Source organism: Hippocampus guttulatus, chromosome 8 (genome assembly GCF_054856545.1).
Source record: "Hippocampus guttulatus isolate MCC_2025c chromosome 8, RoL_Hgut_1.0, whole genome shotgun sequence".
Lineage (NCBI taxonomy): Eukaryota > Metazoa > Chordata > Actinopteri > Syngnathiformes > Syngnathidae > Hippocampus > Hippocampus guttulatus.
Window position 1 is genome coordinate 7,836,278 of NC_141268.1, and position 27,399 is coordinate 7,863,676.

The following is a 27,399-nucleotide window of genomic DNA, read 5'->3' on the forward strand; positions in this document are numbered from 1 at the left end:
CCCTCACGGCATCCATGAATCTCCTCTTTACCCTCCTCTCTGTCTCCTACCTGGTAGCTCAATCTCTAACATTCTCCTACCAATGTATCCACTGTCCCTCCTCTGTACATGTCCAAACCATCTCAGTCTGGCCTCTCTAACTTTTTCTCCAAACTTTCCTGTCTGAGTTGTCCCTCTGATGACCTCATTTCTGATCCTGTCCATCCTTGTCACTCCTAAGGAGAATCTCAGCATCTTTTTGAAAAGTTTTTTATTCTCGTAATTTTAGTGTTCATACAAAGCTGTTTTATTATTATATTATTACTTTTATGTTTGAAAGCGTTTTCCCCCAGTAATTATACTCAATCGTTTTATGCAAGTATTTATTAAAATTTTTAAATTTAAGATTGAGGACTTTGAATTAAGATTGTACAGTACTGTATTCTAATATTTTTAGTTAACGGTAATTTATTAATTTCGTTTTGTAGTATTTTACTCATCAAATAACGTTATGCATTTTGTTTGAGTGTGATATTTGCATTATCATAGCACATATTTATTCTTGTCTCTTTTAGCAACACTGTGGTGTGGAAAACCAAAAAAACTAACAAAACAACGTGACATGAAATGTTAGAGAATCTAAATTAATTATATCAAAGTACAGGTACAGTTAACTGAAACATTATCACTATGGCTTGGATTACATGTTCTTGTGTACAGTTGATGAAGGAATATTAAGGGAAGAATAAAAAAAAAGTGTTGTACAAAGAGCAATTTTATTACTTGGAAAAAAATTTAACACAAAGAATACACATGCATGCAGGGGGATGGAGATGCTACACTAAGCATCTTATTCCTTATTCACAACACGGAGCTGCGCACGAATTACAGCTGTGAAGCATTAAAACCAGTTTTCTATCAGACACACACACACACACACACACACACACACACACACACACACACATATATAAAAACAAAACAAAAACCAATGGGACACTTGATGGTTTGACGAACAGTATAAGTAGTAGAACAGCGACAACGTGTCCATAACCTTTTTTTTTGGGGGGGGGGAGGGGGGCAGGTAACACATTCTGGGGGAACGTCTGCTTCTCTGAACCAGTGTTAGAACAGGCTGTGGGTCTGAATTAAAATGACCGTGTTGCTTCCTGGAAAAACACCAGGTGCCAACCAACATGGAGCAGACCAGGTAACTTCGTCAAAATCAAAAAGGAAACTACATTGCTCGAGTTACAGGATGTCAGGCACAAGCTTAAGTGCACCGCATCCCTACACACCGGTTAAAAAGGAAATTCATGGTACAACCCTTTATTCTACTATGGTGGGAAAAAAATAAAATACTGCCCCATTTAAAAAGGGTGAAGACAAAGAGGGGAGCACTGATGAAAGCGGCCGTGGGGGCAGACAAGGTGGGGTGGGGAAGGGTGGGGAGTTCCTCAGTTCTTTCCTCTCTTGGACTTTCGGGGGGAACGCTTGTCGCCAGGTGCTGCTTTTTTGGCGGGGGGCTGAACACTGGCATTGGCCCCGGACCGCCTAGATGCAGGTCTGCCCGCCGGTTTCTTGGCTTCAGGCTCCTCTGCCTCCTCAGGTTCCTTAGGAGCGGAGTCTTCCTTCTTGGAAAGCTTCGCGCTGCCCCTTTTGGTGGGTCGCTTGGCCGGCGTTGCCGGCTTCGAACCCTTGGCGGCGCCCCGCTTCTTCGGTGCCACGGGCTTCACTTCCAATTTGGGCTCCTGCTCCTTTTCCTTGGGCTGCTCTTCACTTGGGGATTCTTCCGGAGTGGCGGGTCGCTTGGAGCCCCGCTTGTTCAGGCGTTTGACAGCGGGCATCTTTGTCCTCTTGGCAACCACTTGCTTCTTGACGGGAGTGGTGGGTTTGGAAGCTGACACCTTGGCCTTAGTCACCTTCTTGGCTGCCGCTTTCTTGGCCGGAGATGTTTTGGCCAATGGGCGTCCTCGTCCTCTGCTGGCCTTCTTGGCAGCAGGGGGATGGCGGACCCTGGGAGGGGGCCTCTTTGTGGACCTGCGGGCAGGTCAAAACAAGTCACTGTGACTCAAGTGGCCGACTTCTCAACTGGTGGCTTGCAGATAGGTAGTAATAGAAATTACAGAGGCCCCTATGTTTACAAGTGAACAGTCATATGACGTTTTGAGGTTACTAACTAATTGCGTCGTGTAAGAATAGATTATCTTCATGGTTTTCATTGGACTGCTGGGCTTAAAGTCGTTGTCAAATAAATATTTACTGTAAATAAGACTTTACTGCTGCGCTAGAATCGGTTTGTAATAGATCATGGCATGTTCCAACTTGCGTCCAAATCCATATTAGAACAATCCTTCGCATATTTACGGGTCAAAGGTCACACTATTACAGTGGAACTTCGATTTAACGGGCTTGAATCCAGCTGACCTCAAATTCAACGGACATATTAGTGTCCAGTCCACTCAAAGTGCCCCCTTGTAGAGTACTTTTCAAAGCCTGTTATTTAGAAAATTAGCCACAATTTGCTACAGCGCTGTTTACCGTCACCATCATCAAACAGGCACTTGTCATGTGTTTATGGCTTGCTGTCATCATAAATAAATGGCAGGTCTGTGCATGAATCGGTGGACACTCGAATAGACCAACCGGCCGTTAAAAACAAAGATGCCGTCAACGTGACTGACGTGTGTTTCAAATGCATTGTGTGTCAGAATTATTACTTTCACCACAAATGTCCACATTATGCTTTACTTTTCAAGTGGGATTGAATTCAAGCCAAATATCAACTTCTGTTGTGCTTCACAGTGTTGCAGATATGCTGCCGCTCGTCTTACCTTTCATTGTTTGCCATGACAACACAAATCTGAAATTATTGTTTGAGTCTAATATTTTATGTATGTGTATTTATTTTGGGACTGGGCGGATAATTCAATATGTATTGCGATAGACACGTGATTGATAAATAGAAAATGCCTTTGATAAAACGTTCGATTAAAAAAATAAATAAGTAACAAATCAGAAAGTATACCTTGACCATGGCATTGTGCCTCCAAACATGAAGGAGCAATGGGATTCGGAGGTGTTCACTCCAACTTAGTCATGTCATGTAATGTGAACCCTGTTAACTCATTCACTCCCAAAGATGTTTTTAAACGTCTTTTCAGACTTGGTCCAGAATTGGCTGGTACTGAATGAGTTAAACTGTCCCTCCATGCGAGTACTCATTTGTGTTAGACAGCCTAAACCATGTCAGCACACCACTTTTCACTGCTCACCAACTCCCACACTTATCTCAGACCCTTCCTTAGTTACCATCATGTGGAAGGGTCGCAACAATATTGTATAGTGACGTTTGGATATCGTTACATCCTTAACGAATAGTGAAAGTGGATTTCGGGTGCAAGTCCGAGCTCTAATAAACAGATTTACTGTCAATTAGAGCAGGCTAAAAAGTACGTCAATGGGGTGGCTCTGTTGACAGGGGTGACTTTCGCATTAAAAGCAATGTATGTACATATACGAGGGACATATTTGTAGGGGCAATTGTCCCATCAAAGGGAATGGAAAGCACGGATATTACCATAGTATCACTCGAAGTGCCCAGCTCAAAAGGAGTGTGTCATATCTCCCAAAGATTAGCTATGGCTGTTTTTTTTTTTAAACTCAGGTGCTAGTCGTGGATGTACCTCTGGAATAGGCTCGTTTTGATAGAGTACGTTTATTTATTATTATTATTATTTTTTTTGTAAAGCCCTTGTCTAAAGCATCTAATCGGAATGGAGGTGAAAATAAGAAGCACAAATTTCCTGGTTTATAAACGTGACAAGATGCATGCCATTATCCTCTCTCCATGTACCAATAAGGTTAATGTGGATTGACCTTGATGTAACGGACAATCGGCTTTATCTGGCAATCCCTCCCCCGCCATTTAGTCCTTTAAATTGAAGTTCAATTGTACATTTTTCCCCAAGTGACACTCCCCAACTACTTGCTGAAAACTGATCTATAAGATGCAGCAAGATGGTCAAAATATGAACTCGTGTCTCGGAATCTTGACTATTAGAAAAACCTTGTTCTGCGGAACCTCAGTTTTCATGTGCCTCAGTTGTCAACAATTCTTTGTTCTTAACATGTGTATCAAAAAAATTAAAATAAAAAATCCCCGAGAGACAGCCGTTGAGAAACATGGCACTTTTGAATTTTGAAAGCACCTTTTCCGCACGGGGGCTTCTTCCTCAGACTCTTCATCTTCTTCTTCCTCCTTCTCTTCCTCCTCCTCCTCGGAGTCCTCCTCGTCAGACGCAACTCTCCGCCTGGACCTGGAGGAGGGCTTGGTGGACACCTTGTTGAATTTGTCCGGGTAAAGCGTAGTTGGGCTGAACACAAGCAAAGAAAATTAATGGAGACCTAGAGTATTTCTTTTTTCTAAAGTGGGGTAATGGTGAGCACATCTACCTCAGTAGTCGTGAAGACAATATGCTTATTATTTTAGTATCATAGGACGCTAATGGACATCCGCAACATTGACACATCATCCGCAAGTCCAAGATTGCGAATCCCCATTTTACAAATATTTATATCCCAGTTTCAATATTTATAATTCAATTGGCGACTACTGTGAAAGAAAAGATGCAATGCTCCAGTGTTTGTTGTCTGTTAAAATGTTGGCAGATCTCCTCATACAAACGCTACTTGAAGCAGGCGTCCGTCCATCTTTAAAATTCAATTGTGAAGCAATATTAAGATAAGCAAATGGCTCAAACTTCTTCTTGTGAACTATAACAAACATTAAAGCAAAAGACAGGAGCTATTTATTTCACTTTCGAAACAAGAAGCGTTACCTTGGGTAGAACGGGAAGCAGAGCCGGTATGTCCCTGTGAAACCGTGACCGGTGATCTGTTCCATCCAGCCGAGGACTTTACACTTGGTTAGAGTCCTTCTCAGATTGGCCACTAAAAACACACACACGCACACACTCTCTTTGTCTTTCCTAATAAACAAACATGACTGGCGATGGAGTGGTTTTACAAGCATGGCCACTAGAGGGGGCCAGAGTCTCACCAAGCTGGTACTCCTTGGCGTCCTTGTTGGCATCAACCAGATACTTGCGCAATGTAGTAGTGCTGCACGTCTTGGGCTCGTTCATGGCTGTGATGGCCGCTAAAATGGCATCCTCCAAGGTGCCTCCCTTCAGCAGCACTTGGTTGCCAGTACGCTTCAGCTGCGAACAAATGGTGGGATTTACTTATGGGTCACGAAAGGCGGTTTTTATCATTGCTTTTGTGATTACAGTTAAGATAAGATAAGAAAACCTTTATTAGTCTCGCAATGGAGAAATTCCCAATTCACAGCAGCAAAGTTATGAGAGGAAGAAGTAGAACAACAAAATATACTCTCACCTATTCACAATTCATCAATAACAAACCTCCTAACTCACACATTTTTTTATGGAACCCAATTAATAAATATCCATTTTCTAGTCCGCACGAGTTTCGTGGGCATGCTCGAGCCTATCCCAGCTGTCTTTGTGCAGTAGGCGGCGGACACCCTGAACTGGTTGCCAGCTAATCGCAGGGCACACATAGATGAACAACTATGTGCGCTCAAAATCACACCTAGGGACAATTTAGAGTGTTCCATTAACCTGTCATGCAAGTTTTTGGAATGTGTGAGGAGACTGGAATACCCAGATAAAGCCAAACTCTGCACCTCTGCACTGTGAGGCGGACGTCCAAACAAGTCGACCACCGTGCCGCCCCACAGTTAATAACTATTCACCTAAAAACTGGTGCCTATCTGCGCCATGAGAACTAAAAGTGGTGCATTTCATCAAAGCACTTAACTTTCTTTGCTAACAACATTGAGTGAACAAAACTAGCATCGATGTGGCAGTAATTATATACCTTTTGAACAACTTATATTTAATCACCTGTAGTGACAAAAGCAGACAGAGCATACAACAGTATCCACAGGCATATATTATTTATCCTCTGTGAATCTCACTGCAAACATCTTCTTCATATATTTATTATACAATCATATCTCGGTTTTCGACCATAATCCGTTCCAGAAGGGTGTTTGAAAACCGATTTGTTGGAAAACCGAAACCATGCTCTTAAAAAAAAAAAAAACTTTATTGAACACGTCCGTGCACAATGGAACGCTACACGAGGAAGCGTCACTTCCTCGTCTATCCGAGGAAGCGTCACTCCCTCGTGTAAGGAAGTCGAGAGGAGTCCAGTGATGCATTCAAGTGCGCTCAGTTTGTTCAAGAACCAAAACACTGTAGAATGCTATTTTGCTTATTAAGAGACTATTTACAATTGCCATTTTTACAGGTCATATACACCAGAGTTCTCAGACTGGAATCATCGTGTCGTATATGTTTAGGGTTTCAACCATTAGCAATGCCTGCATTACTTGTACATTTTCATAAGGGCTGACTGTACTTAGATGTGTATAAATGGGGACGACCTTACCTGGAAGGTTCCAGAGGCTCCCTTGCCTGTAATTTGCTCTAGTTGTCCTCGCTCCACCGCCTTCACCAGGGCCGATTTCAGGACTTCTGGCCTGGGAGCAAATGAGTGACATTACATTAAGCAAAAGTGCCACAACAGAAGATTTAGCATTTGATACATAACCCAGCAAAGTGGGATTTTGCTTTCACACATTTTGCTATCAGATAACACATGACATCAGCAGATACAATACAATGGTAAAACGAGATATGGCAACAATTGCTTTTTAAACGGGGCAGGAGAAGTGCGAGTTAAACCTCACACCCATTTTCTGGCATTTCAGAACAAAGGCATCGCCCGACATACACGACCACACCTGTTCTCGATGTTAAGGCTGGGAAAGTGCTGCTCCAGGTACTTCCTAATCAGTAGGTATGAAGCCTCTTTGGGCTCGCACAGACGCGTAATGATGAGCGGCAGAGCGTCTCCCAGAGCCTCCTGCTTCGAGCTGGCTTTCTACAACACACACCATCATCACTAGCACAGCGTCATCAGTACTTGTGACTTCAATTGCTGCAGCAACAGGCGCTTACTTTGGAGGCGGAGGTCGGCTTTCCAATGGTGAAAGTTCCCGTGAGGCCTTTGCCCTTCAGCTAAGACCACAACAGAGGAAACGTGGGTTGCAATGAGCTGCGAGGGACGGTTTAAATTTCTGTCTTGATTTGTCTGTTTCAAGTCACCTGTTTGATGGTGCCCTTCTCCAGCTGCTTCTTCATCGCCTTCTTGATGTGAAACTTCTTCTTGTCCAGCTCCATTTCAGGACACTTTTTGGCAATGTACTTTATGACTGACTGGTAGGAAACTCCAGACCTGTGATTAAATGACTGAACAGAAAGGAAGTTTTGATATGGCTCATGCCTACCCACATGTAGAAGAAGAGGATGGACAAGGATCTCAAGGTTTCGTTTTAAATTTAACAAACAGCCCCCATTATCACACTAGACCTAAATGATTAAACAAAATTTAAATGATGATTGATTTTGGCTTCATGCGACCCTCAAAACGTAATGAAAATAAAACGATTAATGTGCAGAACGGAGCGGTGTGTTTACAAGTTCCTGACATTGCCTACCAAGCATGTAACATGTGATTCTGCCCTCCCCGAGTGTGCTTTAAAAGAGTAAGTCAACCCCAAAAAAATGTCTTTCCAGTATTTATGTGCTTCCACGAGTCTAAACATGGCATTCTGAGTAATGTTGCATTTGCGGAACATGAATTAAGCAGTAAAATCCACCCATTTTCAGCATTAAAAAAGTATTACATGCATTGTATATTTCAATACAAAAAATGCTTTGTTTTTAAAACATCACCTATGCGAGTGATAGTCCTTCAAATAAAGAATATTCACACGCACGCACGCACACACGGGTAAGATAACACTCCTTTTAAAGGCACACATTCTTCCCAATACATATTTCCACATAACATGGCACGATATACAATCCCTGTGGACCCAGCTTAGTCCAGTAAGACCCAAGAATATAACAAGATAAAATGAATATGATTAAGAGAAGGGTAATGCTTAGTCAAGGTTTCAATGCATGCAACGATGCAAGGCATCAAAAGGTGTGGAAGTAGCAGAATGAAAATGCAAGAGGCTTGAATTTCATTGAATTTTAACAAGGTTATTTTGTATTTGACAAAAAGAATAAGATTGCTTAAGGATAGTGTTCAAAGTGCAGGGATGAATGGGCATGAGGCTATGATGACAGTTTGGAGGCGTTGAGTTTTAGTAGTAGAAATAATACCAATCAACAAATAATCCTTTTAATGATCGGGATTTCAATCTCAAACGAAACAATTGTGATTATTATTGTTTCCATAATCGTTCAACCGTATTGGCCATCATTAGGTTGAGTATCAGTGAATTTTATTCATCATCTTTTATGAAACAGTGGTAGATTTGATGACTGTTTGGAATCAGCCCACTATTGCAATAAAAGTGTGATGGCTACTAGTGATGGTCAAATGAAACAGCTACCATGAAGCTTTAAGACTTCCTGAATCACGCTGGTTCAAAATGGTGCTTCGGAGCTTCTAACGTGAACTATCACATGATATCACGTGCCCTACGATGTTCAAACCGCTTATTGACAGCTGGAAACGCTTTGGTGGCTACCATTAGTTGAACAGGTTGCATTGGCGATAATGTGGGTAAAAGCATCCAAACGAGTGAACAATGTGGGAGATACCTGTATACTGTATGCGCGTTACTAATGGTGTCCAGTGGATAGCTGGTTCCGACATATTTTGGATGTTTTCTTTTCATGGCAACTTCACCCATTTACATTAACGGCCTTCTGAAGTACTACATTGATCAATATCATTTTTATTTTCACTTTTATTGCCAAAAGATTAGAGCTAGGGAATGTTTCACTCTTTCGTAACGTAGGTTGCTTTGACTTCACTCTTCCAGTAGGTGTCACTAATGTTGCTTTGGCTGAAGAACTAAAGCCCTGAATCTGTTTTGGCACAATTTGAAGGAAAGCCTCTACACTTCTTGCCCTTCTCTCGTGTCATCCATTGGGAATTGGTCGGTCGATATTATCAGCCAATTTTGTCCGTTTTCAGAATCATCGATGCCCGGAGTTTAGCAGATTTATCACCGACATACAGTATTATTGTCGACTGTATAATGCTTGTATACAGCATACATACAGTATATGGCCTAAACCTGGAGATGCATTTATCAGCGTCCGTGGACTTAAATGTGTGTTTGAAAACATGCGCTTTTGCACATATAGCGACTTAAACATTGCTCTCTGTTGTAAACAAATACTATTGGACAAGGTATTACAAAACAGTAAAATGAATGCATAGAATTCAACTCTTTGTCGTGTTAGGGGCCAAAAAAAAAAAAAAAAAACCCGTACCTTATTTATTAGATATCTTTTTAAATTCAGTGGTTGCCAGAATTTTTTTTCCTGCCGAATTTGGAATGTGGTCTGCACCTGCACCCCCCCTCAAAGATAAACATTTAAGATAAGATAAGAAAACCTTTATTAGTCTCGCAATGGAGAAATTCCCAATTCACAGCAGCAAAGTTATGAAAGGAAGAAGTAGAACAACAAAATATAGGAGCTGCTGGAAAGGCAGCCACTCTCGCGGCGCCATTTATGGAGTCCACTTTCATTCTCTGTGAGTCAATCTCGACTTTACTACTGCTGTAGGTTAGTGATTGACAAAGTTAAATTCAGACTCGCATGTAAATATGTCCCCCCTGTAGGAACAAAAACCAAATCCTCTAAAATTGATTCTTCAGGAAACCTCTTTGAAATTGGAGCAAACTGGACGGAATGACTGCTCTTGCATACACACCGTAATGGCTTCGATGAGGAGATGGTCCAGTCTGTTGTGCGTGCCGGCATAGTTGGCGACGGGAAGTTTCTTTCCAGCGGTGACGCTGGCCCACACCGGGATGGTCCTTTTCACCTTCTTAACTTTGGCTTTCTTGTACTTGTAGCCATCCTTCAGCCTGCAGGGGTAAGAGAGGGTATGGCGAGAAGAATTGAGGATTGTTGCTCATCCAGGCCAAGGAGCGATATTTCACTGTGATGGTTCCCACCCTTATCTCTATCGCATCCTCACCTTAGTAGGAGAACATAGCAGTGTGTTGCGCACTGGCCAGCCACGCAGTCCTTGCATTTGTCACTCTGTCCGGATAAACTGAAAATTTGAGAACATCTGTCTTAATAAGTAAGTAGTAGCTACTCTAGTGCACTCCCATTTATTCAGGAGAATAAGTAGAGGAGAGGCTACCACACTCAGGAACATGGACTCGGATCTCCTCAGGCTAATCTTTAAAAAATAAAATAAAATCTCCCTGGACCAAACATGATCACCTCCTTTTGTTTCTAATCTGATTTGCATTCTGAAATCACCTCTCGGTGGAAATGGAACGCCGCACCACGGAGGAGCAGCCTGCCATTATCTGGCGAAGTAAGGACCATGGTAGCAGATAAAAGTGCTATCAAAGTGAAATATCGCAGCAGGTCCCCCGCTGTGGCGGCTTTTTAAAAACTCACTCTTTTTTCTCTGTCGTGTCATCCAATTTGTCGGCGGCCCCTTCGTCCGCCTTCTCGCCGTTCTCCGCTGGCTCGGCTGCGTCACCTGCCTTTGCCGCGGCCTTCCCAGTGGAGTCCACGGAGGACACAGGCTGCTCGCTTTCCAAGGAGGACACAGGCTGCTCGCTTCCGATGGAGGGAGACTCCTCGGGGGTCTCTACGCGCCCTGATCATCATCAAAAGAGAAATCACGTAAGGTTAGGTTGCCACTTTAAGTTGCTTCACAGCTAGCGAACATTTTTAGAATCAAGTAATCTATTGATGATCGGTCAGTTAAAAGGATAAATTAGCTTTTGCGTTATTAAACAAAAACGGGCCTTCACACTTTACAGTAGTACCTGTGACGTTGAGTGTGTACGGCTTTGAAAGGCGGGGTCTGGCCATGTGAGTGACATGCGAGTCAGCCAATGAGAATGTAGAGTTGGATGGCTGTAGTTTGCGCGCTGACTGACTCGGCGTGAGTTGTGCCATGGCTGCCCGTAAGTGAAGGTTCTTATTACGAGTTTGTTTTCTTAACACTTGTTCAATTAAGCCATTCAAAATGTTTATCCTTGATTACCTGCAGCAGCATTACAATACTTGTTATGATGTTAGGCTATTTTAAATTAATTAACATATTATCTTGTGTTGATAATCGCAAATGAGCTGTTGTTCAGTAGACATACTGAACTTTATCTTCCTTGGTAAGTGTAAATTGACCCAAATTTTAACTAATCGTCTTTTTTTTTTAATGGCATGGTATGTGCAACTTCAATAACATTAGTCCAGGTGGAAAAAAATATCCCTCCAAAGCTTTTTGAGACAAGAGATATTGTGTCCACATTTTTTGGGAATCACATAATTCGATTGCAGCCCTAAAATTTGTTTCTCTTAAATGTTAAATTATTCTGGTATGTTTCTGTATTGTAACTTGCAACAACTTCTATTATTACTTCCATATTAACCATTTTGTCATGCTTTGACTCAGTGACTCAGGAAAGGTTTTTGTACAGATGTGCGATGTATGCACTTGTGTCTCCCCAAACAGCATAAACTAAACTAAACGTGTTGTGATGCTGAACTGAAGCAAAAGCAGACAAGTAAAATGCTCTAAATAAGCAATATTAGAGGTCTTTCCATCATTAAAGAAGCTGGAGTAAGGCTGATGTTACCTTCAGTTAGATCCATGTGTGGGCTTAAGGGCCAACCCAGGCCATCTAATATTTGTATTACTTCTGTACAAAGTATTGTTATTTAATTCTGCACCGACTCTTGTGGATTATATGCAAATGTCACCTGCAAATGTGGGTCGCTTTATTTGTTGCTTGTACGTAAACACTCAACTCAATTTATAGAGCACTTTCAAACAGCCATCGCTGCATACAAAGTGCTATACATGGAGCAATTTAACATATACAATAAACATGGGCTTAAGGGCCAACCCAGGCCATCTAATATTTGTATTACTTCTGTACAAAGTATTGTTATTTAATTCTGCACCGACTCTTGTGGATTATATGCAAATGTCACCTGCAAATGTGGGTCGCTTTATTTGTTGCTTGTACGTAAACACTCAACTCAATTTATAGAGCACTTTCAAACAGCCATCGCTGCATACAAAGTGCTATACATGGAGCAATTTAACATATACAATAAACAGTAAAACAAATCGGTAATAAAGACGGTAGAAAGCACCGAACAGTAAAACCAAGAACAAATCTAAGTCATGCTGAGTCGAATGCCAAAGAATACAATCATATTGGACATGTGTACCGGTAATTTGAAATGTGTACAGAAATCAAACAAAATGTAGGCATTCATTTTGAAATCGGCACTTGGACCAACAGTGTGGCCAACATTTTGTGCTCCTCAAGAAGTTAATGTATCAAGTTAAAACTACACAGAATTAAAAAAAGCAAGCGGGTTCATGCAAGAGCTGTGGTGCAAGGTGCACCAAAAAACAAAAAAGTTGAGGTAGTAAATTAGCAATGTTTAAGCGTGGAGCTGACAGTGCGTTCATGGGCCCTTGGTTTACCTCTCCATGAGCATTACCTGTTTCTGTTGTGGCCGAGTTGGGCTTCTCCCGAGTTGGAGTTGCTGCGACTCGGCGAATCGGCATCACAGGAGCCTGATCTGGGAAAGTTTTATGAAGAAACCCCCCCCCACAAAAAATGTGCATGTGAATGCTTCAGAGATTATTCTCATGCTGTTGTCTTGAAATATGAGACTTGAAGGTGAAATGTGATAAATGTGGACATTTTATTGCAAAAATGGGGGGATTTAAGTAATGTGATAAATAGCTCACATATGTCCATAAAGAACGGAATACTGTGCAGTTTGAATGGATTGAATTGGTCATGAATTATAGGTAAACATCTTAAATCTTTGCATTTTTCCAGTGAAAATTTGGGAATGAAAGTTACAGACATCCTGAATGAGCAGAATATTTCGAATTTAGAAGGGCATTAATCCTGCTAATTTGTCCGTTGAATTTTATTAATTGAATATCAAAGTCACTTTACTATTGTCATGTTTTACTATTTTCAGGTGGGTGGGTGGGGGGGGGGGGCAGGACCTGAAATTAAGGGAAAATTTCTCATTCTGCATTTTGAAAAAGTGAAAAAATATATAGTTCCCCGTATATCCTGAATGGTTCCAGAGCGGTTTAGTTGGAATGGTTTGAATCGGTGGAGAAATTAAGTACAACGCCGGAAAAAAATGACTAAATTATATATTTTGGAGTGGAATAAATGCCAATTCATAATCTACACAATAGCCCCGGCCCCCCAAAAAACCGAACAAAAAAATAATTTGAATACGGCAAGTGGTGGGGGGTAGCTGGTCCCTGGCCCACCACTGGCAGCGGATTCAAACAGGCAAAACCATTTACCTCAATTCACGGAGGCCTCACGTCGTTTAATGGTCGAAAACTGTCAAAAACACGAAATCCCCGAGGCTCGACAGAGAATTTCGACCTGGTTGATCTCTTGGGGTTCTTGACTAACGTCGGGGAAAGTAAAATCGCAAATTTCGCCATTTTGTCCTCTGGTTAATGTTACTCACATACACCGAGTGTCACACACATACGCGGCGGCGGTGGTGCTGATGGCGTCGCGAGAGCATTTCAAAAACCCGCCCCGGGCTGCAACAATTTCCACGTAAGACGATCCAAGCTCCTCTGAAACTGCAAGGCAAACTTACCTTGGACTTTATGGTGCAAAAAGTGAAGATATTCGCGAGTTTAAAATGAGTGCACAAGCCTTTATTTCGATTCCTCTGTTTACGCGCCCCGCCCCGTTCGAGTGCTTGGTGACGTCACAATGCCTCGACTGTCATGGCGGCCCGCTGCCTGTCAACTCTCGCCCAGCATCATCACCTCCTTCTTTGTTACAATAGAGAGCCGAATCTAGTCGAATTACTTCATTATTTCAAGGTAACAAGGGCAACTACAGTTTAAACGAACAACAACAACAACAAAAAACGGGGTTTCATTCAAATCTATGTCCGTGTGCATCAAAATAAGACGTCTTTAAAATGGTGGTATTGTGGTAAGAAATGCAACCCTCTCAATATTTACCGTGGTAAACCAATTTTGAGGTTGCGGGCAGGGAAAGAACTCCAAATCTGCGGCTATGCATAATGGGAGTTGTGCAAAAGCGTTAAGTTGTTTTGGGGACTCCTAAAAGGAATGTTTTTATGTAGTTTATTTGTATTAATTTGGTATTTGTGTTTTATGCTACTTTTGTGTATTATATACAGTTCTTTTAATCCTCTTGGCACAGGTGTCAAACTCAAGGTCCAGATCCGGCCCACAACATTGTTTTTGTGGCTCGCAGAATTGTGTGCATCAACTTCTTGTTTCTTGCTACAATGTCTTTTTTGTTATTGTAAAGTGTCCTTGGGTGTCTTGAAAGGCGCTTATAAATAAAATCTATTATTATACTATTATTATTATAATACCAAAATTGCAAATTGTAATCAATTTTTGAAAACAAGATATTGAAAGCATTTTGTGTTCCTAATCCCATTGTAAAATAAAAATATTTGAAAAACGTTTTTCGTCAATTTGTATGTAATGTGAGCCGATTATATTATTTTGGGGGATTTACAGTCATAATGGGCCTCTGAAGGAAATTAGATGAAAACAAAGTTAAAATGTGGATGTAGAAAAATTACTTTTCATAATAATGCATTATTTTAAAATTGTATCTATAATTGGTCAACTCCATAATCAAATTAAGACATTGTTTCTTAATATTAAAAAAAATCTTAATTTTATTTACAAGAAACCAATAGACCAAATTTTATGTGACTTAATAAAAATGAACAATTTAACTATTTTTGTTATTTTAACTAATTTTAAGGGAAAATGTCTACATTTGTCAAACAAATATTACAGGACTGTTTGATGATGTCAATTATTGGTTGTCAAAAGGGAACTAAAGAATTGTAAAAGGAAAGGAATAGTAAACATGACTGACTACCCAATATTCATAACATTGATTCTTTTCCCACATTCAAAACCCACCTATTCAGACTTGCTTATTCCACTTAAATTTATCTCTTTTTTATTTATAATTTTATCTGTGGTTTTATTGTTTGCTCTTGCTTGTAAAGTGTCCTTGAGTGTTGTGAAAGGCGCTTACAAATAAAATGTATTATTACAACAATAAATATAGAGGTTAATGGATATGTTTGGGATTCAATCTCCAAGTAACATCCCAAACAGCAATAAATTCAAGTTATTTCCTTAATCATGTATTTTGAACGCTTTGCACAAACACTCAAAAATCGAAACAAGTGAATTGAAAACACTGCAGTATAACACATTTGCATCAAAAATCTCTAGGTGGTCAAGTTTCCGTGCTCCCAAAGCAAGTGAGTACATCATGTTCTCCTTAAAAGCCCATCACTTGTCACATCAGGATCTAATTCATGTCATCTAATTAAACCTCCTGCTGTTTGTTTCTTTGATACACCAGAAAACTGTCATAGATCAATCTGCATGTTAAATCAAGGTTGTTGTTTTTTTGTAAATACTTTATTGGAAAATCCTAGAAATGAGATCACTGAGTTTATACCCCCCAACCCCAACCTTTTTTTTTCCACGCCAAGGGGTGAGAAAATTGGAGACACTTAATGTTTGTGTTAAATTAGCCAAGGCCAAGATTTCATCAGTAACACGTGCACATGTACAAATTTATAGGTTTTTGGGACAAGTACAGACTGGCCACCCAACCCTCACACATACCCAAGGGTTATACTGTCCTGTAATTGCCTACAGATGCTTTTTTCTAAATGAAATTCCTCAACTCACTTCAGTTCCATGGCACCAAGAAGCCATTAGATGGTGCCAAAGCAATACTCTTTTCGCTTTGACCGAAGCAGACCCCAAACATTTTTCGGTGATATATGTAGGATAGCACACCTGCACGAACACCTAAAGAGAATGTGTCTGTACTGAACTACAAATAAGCAGGTATTCACTGAGTATACAGATTTTAACCACAAAGTGCCTTTTCAGGCACATCAAAGGCGATTAATTTGTCAGAATAATATTCTTAAAAAGAGGGCCTCGTAAAACGTGTCGATCAAATGGATGAGATGGACATTCATTCATTCATCTTCCGAACCGTTTCATCCTCATTAGGGTCGCGGGGGGTGCTGGAGCCTATCCCAGCTGTCTTCGGGCAGTAGGCGGGGGACACCCCGAATTGGTTGCCAGCCAATCGCAGGGCACACAGAGACGAACAACCATTCACGCCCACACTCACACCTAGGGACAATTTAGAGTGTTCAATCAGCCTGCCATGCATGTTTTTGGAATGTGGGAGGAAACTGGAGCACTCGGAGAAAACCCACGCAGGCCCGGGGAGAACATGCAAACTCCACACAGGGAGGCCAGAGCTGGAATCGAACCCGGTACCTCTGCACTGTGAAGTCGACGTGCTAACCACTGGACTACCGGGCCGCCTGAGATGGACATTTGTGGACAATTAAGTTTTGAGTGTCTTGCCATCAAAAGGGGGAGGGGTGAGGAGGAGGTTTGAGAAGACAAACACATATCCAAGTTTTGAAATATTTTTTCTCTCCATCTTTAATATATTTACAAGCTTTTAATGAGCTGTGTAGGGATGAAGTATTACAAGCATTTTTGTCATGAGTGCCCTTACTCCCTTCGTCCTCCCTTCTGGCATTTTGCTGGTTCCGCGTCCACTTTGTTCATCAATAGTTGTCCATTTTCCATAGCTCCTTGAACGTGACACGCCAACATGAGGAGCAAAAGCAGAGGCTGAGAGATGCTTTTTTTGGATTATTTTGACCACAAGCTTGGCTTACATTTCACCCCCAAAACAGTTTTGCGTTGCTCAGTTTTAATCCAAAGAGTGTAGAATCCAGGGAGGCCATTCTATTCCTTGGTCAAAAATTATTATTTTGTTATCATTCTTATTATTTAATTATATTGTTATTTCTTTTGTTCGGGTTCTTGCTTCCATATTTGCAGTTCTTAAAAAAATAATAAATTAAAGAGTCCAGAACCTATGCTGCTGCTTTTTTTAAAGTCTCTTCTTAAAAAGTAACAAAAAAAGTAAAGTTAAAATTTAAAACAAAAATATTTTCTATGTATAATACATGTATTTAGTGCTTCCGCCGTTGAAATCCAAACTGAAAATGGCGCCATGTTTCTGAACCGTACCGCAAAAAAAGGAATTCCAGCGATCGTGAACAGGTCGCTTGTGTTCAACATTTTGTCAAGTCGGTGATGTACAGGTCTCAATTGTCCTCCGACTCCTCTTCCGCCTCACGTAGCCACGTGAAAAAGTCCGTCACCGACTTGAGGGCAACGCCTTTGCCCTCCTGCTCTGCCGGATCTTTGCTGGTCTCCCACTTGTTGAATGCATCCTCCGAAATGACGTCCTCGTCATAGAGGCAGTCGAAGAACATCCGCAGGAGGTCTGGCAGACAGCGAAGACAGAACTGTCAGAATTCATTTTGTTATTGGGGTTAAGGAAAGTAATTCGTAATCTGTATTTTCGCAGCTTCACATTACTGAAACAGCATCATAAGGTATTAACTACAGGCATATTCTTAGGTGACATGCCAATGGCCTCAACTGACGCCGTCGCCGTGTCTAACTAACTACATTATCAGTCAGTGTTAATGTATATTGCAATAATTGTAAATGTTTACAAATTGTTAGAAATAAATTAAAAATATATGATTCACTGACTTTCACATTACTCAGAAGGCCACAGCCACCTTCTTACATATACAAATGCATACATTCACCCATCAATCCATCCATTTTCCGATCCACTTATCCTCACAAGGGTTGCGGGGGGTGCTGGAGCCTATCCCAGCTGTCTACAGGCAGTAGGCGGGGGACACCCTGAACCGGTTGCCAGCCAATTGCAGGGCACACACAGACGAACAACCATCCACGCTCACATCCATAACCGAGGGACAATTCTGAGTGTTCAATCAGCCTGTCATGCATGTTTTTGGAATGTGGGAGGAAACCGGAGTACCCGGAGAAAACCCACGCAGCCCGGGGAGAACATGCAAACTCCACACAGGGAAGCCAGAGCTGGAATTGAACCCAGTACCTCTGCACTGTGAGGTAGACGCGCTAACCACTGGACCACTGGGCCGCTTACAGTGCCATGAAAAAGTATTTGTCCCCCCTCCTGATTTCTGTTTTATTTTTTTAATCTATGACACACAAACGTTTCAAATCCTCAAACCAATTTTAACATCACTCAGAGACATCCCAAGGAAATACAAAATGCAGTTTTCAAATGTCAATTCAATTAAGGCACAAAAAAAAAACAAAGCTTTCTGACCCTCTGTGGAAAAGTAATTGCCCCCTGAACATAACAGGTTGTGCCACCCTAGGCAGCAATAAGTGAAATGAAGCATTTGCGATGAGTTTTTCACATCGCCCTGGAGGAATTTTGTCCCACTATTCTTTATGGAATTGTTTCAATTCTGCCATATTGGAGAGGTTTCGGGCATGAACTACCTCTGAAAGATCACACCACAGCATCTCAATTGGATTTAAATGTAAAATTTGACTTGGCCACTCCAAAACCTTAATTGTATTTTTTTCTTAGCCATTCAGAGGTAGACTTGCTGATGTATTTCGGATCATTGTCCTGCTGCATCATACAATAGCGCTTGAGTTTGGGGGTACGGACGTTCTCCTTCAGGATTTTCTGGTACACAGCAGAATTTATTGTTCCATCCTGGAGGTGGGGCTCACTGCCGAATGCCTGGTTGACGAGCCTTGACCCAGGGGGTCCAGCCGGGCTCAGCCCGAAGACGCAACGTGGGTCCTACTTCCCATGGGCTCAGTACATGTGGGAGGGGCCAGGTGCAAGGTGAAGTGGGTGGCGGCCAAAGGCGGGGACCTTGGTGGTCCGATCGCCGGCTGCAGAAGCTAGCTCTAGGGACATAGAATGTCACCTCTCTTGCAGGGAAGCAGCCCAAGGTGGTGTGTGAGGCAGAGAAGTTCCGACTTGACATAGTCGGTCAGACTTGCCTCCACACAGCCTGGGCTCTGGTACCAGTTCTCTCGACAGGGGTTGGACTCTCTTCCACTCTGGAGTTGCCCAAGGCGAGAGGCCCAGAGCAGGTGTGGGCATACTCTTTGCCCCGCAGCTCAATGTCTGTACAATGGGGTCCACACCAGCGGACGGGAGGGTAGCTTCTGTCCGCCTTTGGGTCGGAGGGACAGATCCTGACTGTTTGTGGCTATGCACCAAACAGCAGTTCAGAGTATCCAACCTTTTTAAAAGTCCTTGGACGGTGTGCTGGAGACCGCTCCCTCTGGGGTGTCCCTCGTTCTGCTGGAGGAATTCAATACTCACTTGGGCAATCACAGTGAGAACTGGAAGAGCTTGATGGGGGAGCCCCCCGATCAGAACTCGGGTGGTGTTTTGTTATTGGACTTCTGTGCTCGTCACGGATTGTCCATAATGAACACCAAATTCAAACATAAGGGTGTCCAGATGTGGACTTGGCATAGGACACCTTTGGCCGCAGTTCGATGATTGACTTTGTGGGAGTATCATCGGAATTAATGCCGAAGATGCCGGACCGAACTGGCAGACCCAAACGTTTTGTGAGGGTTTGTTGGGAGCATCTGGCAGAATCCCTGGTCAGAAGGAGTTTCAACTCCCACCTCCGGATACACACGCACACGCGCGGTTATGCCCCGCCATAACCATACACGTTAGCAACTTGGGTTAGCACTCATGAGGGAGAGGAAAAAAAGTGCATAAGGATTGAAGGGAAAGCTGTGGCACTGAAGCGAAATTGTTGATGTTGAATCGACCTGTTTTAACTGTTTTCAAAAAATGTTCTACCCCTAATATACATGAGTGTTCAGAGTGGTCACGGAACACGGAATAGATTTAACTTGTATCTGAAGGAAAGGTGGTAGTTAGTGGAAAAATGTTGTGAGTCAGTGGGTGAAGACGTTAAAAATTAAGAGGCACTTACTCTGAGGATGACAGAAGTCAAGGTAAACTAACGAGCACGAGCTAAAGTAACCTGTTAGGCGGACACTTGCAGCATCCCAAGTGACGATGGAGCACTTACTGGGAGGCTGATCGAGGGAGACTATCAGCTTCTGAAGTGCATAAAGTGCTTGCAGCTGTCGCTCAGTGTCTGAGTTAAGGTACTTGAGTAATACGGGGAGCCTCCTCTGGATGATGGCTGTGTCTACTTGACAGTTGGTGCCAATGTCTGCCAAATAAGGAAGAGAGTGAGTGAGTAAGTGAGTGAGTGTGTGAAGAAATCGAAGACTGGGTATACCTTTCACCGCTGCCTTGCACACGGCTGTCATCAGCGCCCTCAAGAAGGGTGACGAGCTCATCCGATGTTCATCCAGGTTTGCCTGGGTGGCACGTAAAGCAGAAATAAGTCTAATGTGTTCTTAAACACTACATAATACTTCACAAACATACATCAGTGATTCCCACCCACTGCGCCGTCACATATTAGTGTGCAGTGAAGATTAACAGGTGTGTTGTGGGAAATGACCTCATCTCACCCAATTGATCTAAAAATAATTCTTAACCACAATAATGTATCTCGGTTCATCTAGGCAAAACCATTAAATGCTCCTCCACTAACCTGTCACCTGTTGCTGTTTATACAACAAAATAACAGGTAACAGTTCCCAAATTCCACACAAGTTATGTATATTTGCGAGTAGCTCCCCTTAAGAACTCTGTGAGGGCCGCTCCATACCTCCACCCAGTCAAAGATCTGCTCATCGCTGGCCATGTCTGCCAGCAGGAGCCTCTCCAGCTGCTGGCTTAGCTCCTCAGCGGACAGAGTCTTTTTGGCAAAAGCTGTTCCAGGGTCCGTAGCGTCCGACAGGATGAACTCCAGCTTCTGTTTGCACGAGGTCAGTGTCAGTGCAACAAAGATAATTCTGTCGACCGCAGCTATGTGATGGTCACAGAAGCGGGTGGGGGTACCTGTTGTGAGAGAAAGGCCTGGACATCTTCTCCCTCCGGCAGGAAGTCAGACCAGCTGAGGTCAGATTCCCTCCACAGAGAACCCACAGCTCTATGGCTCTGAGGAGACAACCGGAATGCATTATGGATCAATTAATGAAGAAAAAGGAAAAATATGAGTATAAATCACACAGACGAGCTGCTGTTAATAAAACCACACGATAACAATTGGATTCATTGTAATACATCAATAACAAATTTCAGCTCTAAAACACTACTTATTTTGCCTTAAATCATTTCCTCTAATACAGACTGTGCTCAAACTAGTTACTGTTCACCCCCATCAGGCAGGGTTGCCCAACCAGTCGATCGTGATGACCGGTTGTGTGTGTCTATTTTTCGGAGATATTTATGTGTTCGTGTGCACTGCACCCGAAGTATCCTACCAGCTTCACTTTCACCAAAAAAGTATTTTTAAAAAAATCAAATAAAAAAGCAGGTCACCTTTAACCTACGGTCGCACGTAACCTCCATCATCGGAATTTGTTAGCAGTCAGCAGTCTGCAATTGCAGCTTGCGATCAGAGCTGTTGTGATAGTTTTGTTTGAATGAAATTATTTCATTCACGCCCCGCCTTTTTTTTCTAGAATGATAACGTGACGATGACGAGCTAAACGTGGCTCTTTGATGGCGAAAATATGACGTGACTTATGTGAATTTTCATTGACAAGATGAGACTGGACGAAATTGTTAGCGGGTGGTCTGTCAGACGTTCAAAATGCACATCAAGCGTGATACAAAATAGATGGATGTAATCTGTTAATAAAATCCCCCAATAAAGACCCCCCACATCTGCAGTATCTGTCTTTCAAACAGTTATCTTTGTCCGCATGCACCAGCAAGCAGGTTTAAACATCAGATGAAAATGTCGCTCACCATTTGTTTGCATAGTATGTGCAGTATTTGAGATATGAGAATGCCTGCTCTTCCCACAGCTAACAACGGTTTGCGTAATTCACTGTGGACACAAAAGCATTTTCAAAACCACTGTGTTCAACTACGGCACATTGATTCTTCTCATCAAACCGCAGGGGTGGCACTCAGTACCTGAAGAGCTCTCTCATCGAGAAACATCCGTCCTTTAGCATGGGGGTTAGTAGCTGGGCCAGGTACAGCCAGATATGCGGAATGTCGATAGCCATATCATCCGCCTGCTCCAGAATGTCAGCAAACCTGAAAGCACAAAGCGAGCGCGAAAAATTGTAGACCTGCTCCAACTTTAAAAGCTACGAATAATCAGCTGCCAATGTGCAAATTCAACAATATCAATGGTGTCCAACAGTTTTTCTCATCCAAGTAAATGTTGATCGTGTTCAAAATTTGATGGTGACAAAAAAATTAAATTCACACCAGGTACTATCATGACAGTCACACACTGACGACTGAGCGAACTAAATTTCCCGCAGCACTGATTGGACAAGCAACGTCATGTGATCATCCACAGCCAGTGATGGCCAAGTGGACGGGTCATAACTAATTGACATGTTGAGTCGGCTGTGTCTTAACTTCCATGGCAGAGGCTCCGTCGAACCCCTGAGACTGATTCACCGAACCCCTAAGGTTCGATCGGACCCAGGTTAAGAACCACTGGTCTCGACCATTCTTCAGTGAGCTATTTCACCAAATATAAATTTAATCTTAAAATTCGCAATTCTTGTGTAAAAAGCATAAGACATTAAAAAATGTTCCTTGAGCAGCTAGCATTTTAGCATGAACAGAATATTACACAATATTACAGCAGGTTCGTGGCTGTGCATTTATGAGCTCAGACCAGCTAAGAAGGAATCAGACAAATATTACATATTACAAGTATCGGAATTTTTGTGTGTGTGTGTATGTGTTTTTGGAAATCACTCGATGTGTGACGGGTGTAACAAGTTATCTTCACTCTGTGATTCTGTAAGATTCGGCAGCTCTGCATTTAGCCACATAAACACCAGCCCATTCAGTTTTACTCTTCAGTGTGTTCATTTGAGGGACAAAATGCACATTTTACGGTGCAAACAGTGATGCCAAACCGCTTATTTCGAGCCTTGATATATACGGTTGGTTCTCAAAAAGTGTGGCCCAGCCTGATGGTCAAATGTCGAATGACGGACTGGCAAAATGTTGTAAATTGCCCACCTCAGGGGTGGGGTGTAAGTAGTTAGCTAGGTATAAGCTCTTTGGGTCGGTACGTACCTAAGAGGTTAGGTAGGCAATTGGGTAGGAAGGTAGGCAGGTCCCATTATTTTCATTCTAAGCCTGTACAGTGTGCATCATGAGTGTGAGGGATACCGACAGACTGACCCTTTGTAGAACTGGTCTTTTGGCAGTACTCTCTGTTGCACCAGCTGAAAGAAGAGCAGTCCCATGTGATCCCGTGTGATCTGACTGCGCTCCAGCGTCGACTCCACTCCGACGCGCACAAAGGTGTGCAACTGGGGGGCTGAAACCAGCTCGTCCACACACTGAACAGCCTCCTGCAGGGGGCGGGATACCACAACGGTCAAGTCAATGGACGACTGAAAGAGGGGGATTAGAAGTCCAGTGAATCTCAGCACCTTGTAATCGTTAATGTGGAGAAACTCGTCAATGATGGACTTGGACTTCCTCTCCATGTCCTCCTCAGACAGGACCAGCCTCTCTGGTGTCTGTGCCACTGGCTCAGGTTTAACTGATAGGGTATTGTCACATCAGTGTCAGTATAAGGCGATTTGGATTTTATTATTATGATTATTATTATTAATAATAATAATTTTACACTATTATGGTTGCTATTTGATTGACCTTTCTTACCGGGCTCTCTGGTCCTGCCAATCTCTGGTTCTGGCTCCGGCTTATCTTCTGTGATACTCGGTCTGCGGGCTTTGACAGCCTCGCTCTCCCGCTCCCTCCGTGTCTCTTCCAGAGGATGGCTATGTCGCAGCTCCTTGGAAGTGTCGCCCCTGTTGTAAGACGCGAGCCTCGGCGAAGACGACAACAATGGCGTCGTGTGGACCTGTGGCTTTTCACTGCACTCCCGCACTGTGCTGCTACGATTGCTGGACATGAACAGATAACATGGCAAACTGTAGTTGGAGGATTTACAGTAGTCTTGGTATCAGATATATTCAAATCAATGATAGCAAATAAATGCAACACTTTTGTTTTTGCTTCCATTTTTTCTGAACTTTCTTATTACCATTTGTTCATGAAAGCAATTTAACATGCACCCGCAGCTGCGTCTATCCTTTGACCACTTGCGAAGAATTACGTTCTAACTAAATGTGGCAGCCTTTATCAAATTAGCTAACAACAATACTTTGCGTTGGCGATCATAGGCAGACTGTTGTGGTACGCAGGTTCCGCTTTACAGTAGACAAATTGCATTTTGTAATCTTTTTTTAAATGTAAAATGAGCCTAAACCTTGGGCATTCTTATACTGAATCTTTCCTTCTGGCTCTCATCGTTTCAGCCACACAAATTGTACTGCTTCACTACTCTTTTTAATGAGGTGATGTTTGAGTGTTTTTATTACAATATATAACTCAGCAGTCAACAATGGCAGACTCCTCAATCGATGTTGTAGAGTCTACCTCCATGAGTTTGCAGAGGTCAAGATTCCATCAGTACTGACGGAAGGTCTGCCAGTGAAGGAAGCCATTTTGCTGGCAATGACGCGAAACTTCTCAAAACTGACTGAGTCAGTATATTGGATTTGACAGTCTTGAAGTAATAACAGACAGTCGATGACCGACAGATGGCAACATTTAGTGACGTACTCAGCTCTGCCAGTATGTATATGCACCCACCTGTGTGTGTGGTTCAATTGTTCGCTCACCTTCCGAGGTTTCTCTTAGACTCAAAATCTGAATTCTGTGGAGGATTCAAAGCGGCTTGTTGAGACGAGAGTGTCGACTGCAGTGCAGAGTAGTGGTTGCTGCCACTCCTTGAAAGTTCTGAAAGAGGGGAGGGCGAAAAAGGTTGAGAACATGAATGAATCTAGTCATTATTCATTACATAAGAGATGATATTGGAAATCGAAGCGTAAGAATCAGACCTGAGTCGCTGGCCTTGGCTCCGCCGCTGCTGCCCTTCACCCACGTGACTTGAGCCCGCGGGCCAAGCTGGATCTTCTCATCCATCTGAGGCTGCAAGGAGAAGTGAGAGAGAGAGAGAGAGAGAGAGAGAGAGAGAGACACACGCACACACGTACACAAAGAGTGATGATGCCAACCTAAGTAAGACTTTAATTTACAGGACAATGATTTGTCTGTGTTGAATTCAAAACATTCTGATTCTGATCTGAAGATAGAGCCAGTGTGTGTGTGTGTGTGTGTGTGTGTGTGTTTATGCTGCCATCGTGCAAATGCCAATGGTATCAGTTAAAAGCCAAACAAATTGAAATTGTGTTACTTATAACATGCAGTGTAAATTCAGCCTATAACAACTGAATGTACTTTATAGAATAAGAACACTCAGCTGCCAACAAATCCAGTATCACACATTGTCCTGCATGAACAGGACAACATAAATTGAGGGCCTGAGACGTTCGAACTCTAACACATTGTCTCCACGAGGAGGAGCCCTGGAAAAACTAACTGGACTGAGTTCCACATGATCATCCAGTAGGGGGAGATGCTGGTGAATCAGACGAGGACATGGCCCATATTGACACACCATCCATTTCTTAGTAGTTCACTGTGTTATTTCATTTTATTCTACATTTGTTGTACAGAACAATGAAACCGTTTGAAATTAATATTGATTAGGAAAGGAGAGAGCCGAATCTTCCTACTCAGGAAACCAAGGTCTTTTGGGGTTCAGGGGTCACTCCTTAAGACTTTCTATACCTCGGTGGTGGCTTCGGCCATCCATTATGGCATTGTCTGCTGGTCAGGCAGCATCTCGGCCCGGGACAGAAAGAGACTGGAGCGACTGGTCAGGAGGGCCAGTTCTGTCCTGGGCTGCTCCCTAGACACTCTGGAGGAGGTGGGCAACAGGAGGATGCTAGCTAAGCTAAAAGCTATGATGGACAGTCCCTCCCACCCCCTCCAGCCCGCCCTGACAGCACTAGGTAGCTCCTTCAGCCAGAGACTGTTACACCCGCGCTGCAAGAAGGAGGGATACCGCCGCTCGTTCCTACCGACTGCTGTCAGGCTGCTGAATAAAAAATAAAAGGATGTGAAAAACAATTGTAATTAGCACAGCCACCTTATCTATATCTATATTTATATTGCACTTAATTGAATGGTGTACATTTATTTTGTGAATGCAAGCACTTTGTTTTTCTTCTTTCTTCTTTCAACCCACAATCTTGCTGCTGTAGACTGTAAATTTCCCCAGTGTGGGACAAATAAAGGATATCTTAATCTTAAATGAATGAAAAAACAAACAATGTTAACAAAATGTTTAATTACCGTACCTTTGTTGTCAGTACTAGTGCTTTAAAACTCAATTTAAAAGCTATGAAAAAAATGGTTGTCGCTCTGCGAGCTGCCTCAACTGGTCTGTGACACAAAAAATATTGGGGACCACATGATATAGAACACAGGTGTCAAACTCAGGTCCTGGAGGGCCGCTGTCCTGCATGTTTTCAAAGTCCCCCTGTTGAATGAACAGGTTCAATATCAGGCTTCTGCAGACCTTGCTGATAATCTGATCATTTGAATCAGGTGTATTGCAACAGGGAGACTTTGAAAACATGCAGGACAGCAGCCCTCCAGGACCGGAGTTCGACACCTGTGATATAGAATGTCACCAAATTAAGCCAACAACAGTAGCAGCAGCAGCTCATAAATCCCAGAGTAGTGACATTGCAGTGGTACCTTGGAGATCTTTGGGATCTTATTAGGGTCAATGGTCCTGCTGTTCTTGTTCACGGGCACAGTATTCCAGGTCTCTTCTCTGGGCATGCGCGGCTCTCTCTGCTCTCGCAGATCTATGCAACAAAATGTGACGCATCCACCATGACATTCAAGGGGTTAGACCACAGGTGTTACACAACTCAAGATCTGGGGCCCAGATCCAGCCCGCCACATCATTTTATGTGGCCTGCAAAAGCAAGTCATTTTTTTGAGCGAAGATGGCGCTGTACGATCGGCGTCAAGTATCAAACATGTTTAACAATTTCAGAGCTCGCGTGTCGGGCACAGGAGGCAACCACACACAGCTGTTATTCAGGGCACATGCGGTCCTCATATACCAAACACGGCGCAACCTGTCAGTAGACAGTATTTCAGAGGCTCTTCTGGAGGACAAATTACTTACTAGCAGCTATGAAACAAAACATATTTTGGGGAAGGAATGGGGGGGGGGGTTGTTTGCCATGCAAATGTAGCTGGAAGCCATATATGGAGTGTTAGCA

At 42.7% G+C, this 27,399-nt stretch overlaps 2 protein-coding genes and 1 long non-coding RNA gene across 8 annotated transcripts in view; 1 reads left to right on the top strand and 2 right to left on the bottom strand.

Moving 5' to 3' along the window:
- Positions 1 to 736: 736 nt before the first annotated feature.
- Positions 737 to 13,855, bottom strand: hp1bp3 (heterochromatin protein 1, binding protein 3). Of its 4 annotated transcripts, none has more exons than XM_086118120.1 (13): positions 13,743 to 13,855; positions 12,594 to 12,674; positions 10,524 to 10,728; positions 10,087 to 10,164; positions 9,817 to 9,973; positions 7,179 to 7,322; positions 7,032 to 7,091; positions 6,815 to 6,954; positions 6,460 to 6,550; positions 5,042 to 5,201; positions 4,821 to 4,932; positions 4,191 to 4,355; positions 737 to 2,019 (listed from the first exon to the last, which is right to left on the bottom strand). In XM_086118120.1, exons 2-13 carry the CDS (start codon positions 12,658 to 12,660, stop codon positions 1,437 to 1,439), a joined length of 1,962 nt encoding a protein of 653 aa, XP_085974246.1. In that variant the 5' UTR covers positions 12,661 to 12,674; positions 13,743 to 13,855; the 3' UTR covers positions 737 to 1,436. The 4 variants fall into 4 exon arrangements, with proteins under 4 accessions (XP_085974246.1, XP_085974248.1, XP_085974247.1 ...); XM_086118122.1 differs by having other exon boundaries at positions 12,594 to 12,669; positions 13,743 to 13,805; XM_086118121.1 differs by having other exon boundaries at positions 13,432 to 13,748.
- A 19-nt stretch (positions 13,856 to 13,874) lies between these two features.
- LOC147200998 (uncharacterized) lies at positions 13,875 to 14,595 on the top strand. Its single transcript, XR_015101637.1, has 2 exons — positions 13,875 to 13,974; positions 14,324 to 14,595. It is a non-coding gene; the product is annotated as an uncharacterized LOC147200998 (long non-coding RNA).
- A 2,013-nt stretch (positions 14,596 to 16,608) lies between these two features.
- eif4g3a (eukaryotic translation initiation factor 4 gamma, 3a) overlaps positions 16,609 to 27,399 on the bottom strand; it is a 53,787-nt gene continuing 42,996 nt past the window's right edge. For all 3 annotated transcript variants that reach the window (XM_086117530.1, XM_086117529.1, XM_086117531.1), the window contains 13 exons: positions 26,861 to 26,973; positions 25,093 to 25,183; positions 24,874 to 24,991; positions 23,849 to 24,093; positions 23,614 to 23,726; positions 23,360 to 23,532; positions 22,118 to 22,243; positions 21,947 to 22,028; positions 21,032 to 21,130; positions 20,799 to 20,945; positions 20,361 to 20,442; positions 20,145 to 20,291; positions 16,609 to 17,497 (listed from right to left, as the gene is read on the bottom strand). In XM_086117530.1, the coding sequence (XP_085973656.1) occupies positions 17,316 to 17,497; positions 20,145 to 20,291; positions 20,361 to 20,442; positions 20,799 to 20,945; positions 21,032 to 21,130; positions 21,947 to 22,028; positions 22,118 to 22,243; positions 23,360 to 23,532; positions 23,614 to 23,726; positions 23,849 to 24,093; positions 24,874 to 24,991; positions 25,093 to 25,183; positions 26,861 to 26,973 (1,718 nt within the window). In that variant the 3' untranslated portion in view covers positions 16,609 to 17,315. The remainder of the gene's footprint in view (positions 17,498 to 20,144; positions 20,292 to 20,360; positions 20,443 to 20,798; positions 20,946 to 21,031; positions 21,131 to 21,946; positions 22,029 to 22,117; positions 22,244 to 23,359; positions 23,533 to 23,613; positions 23,727 to 23,848; positions 24,094 to 24,873; positions 24,992 to 25,092; positions 25,184 to 26,860; positions 26,974 to 27,399) is intronic.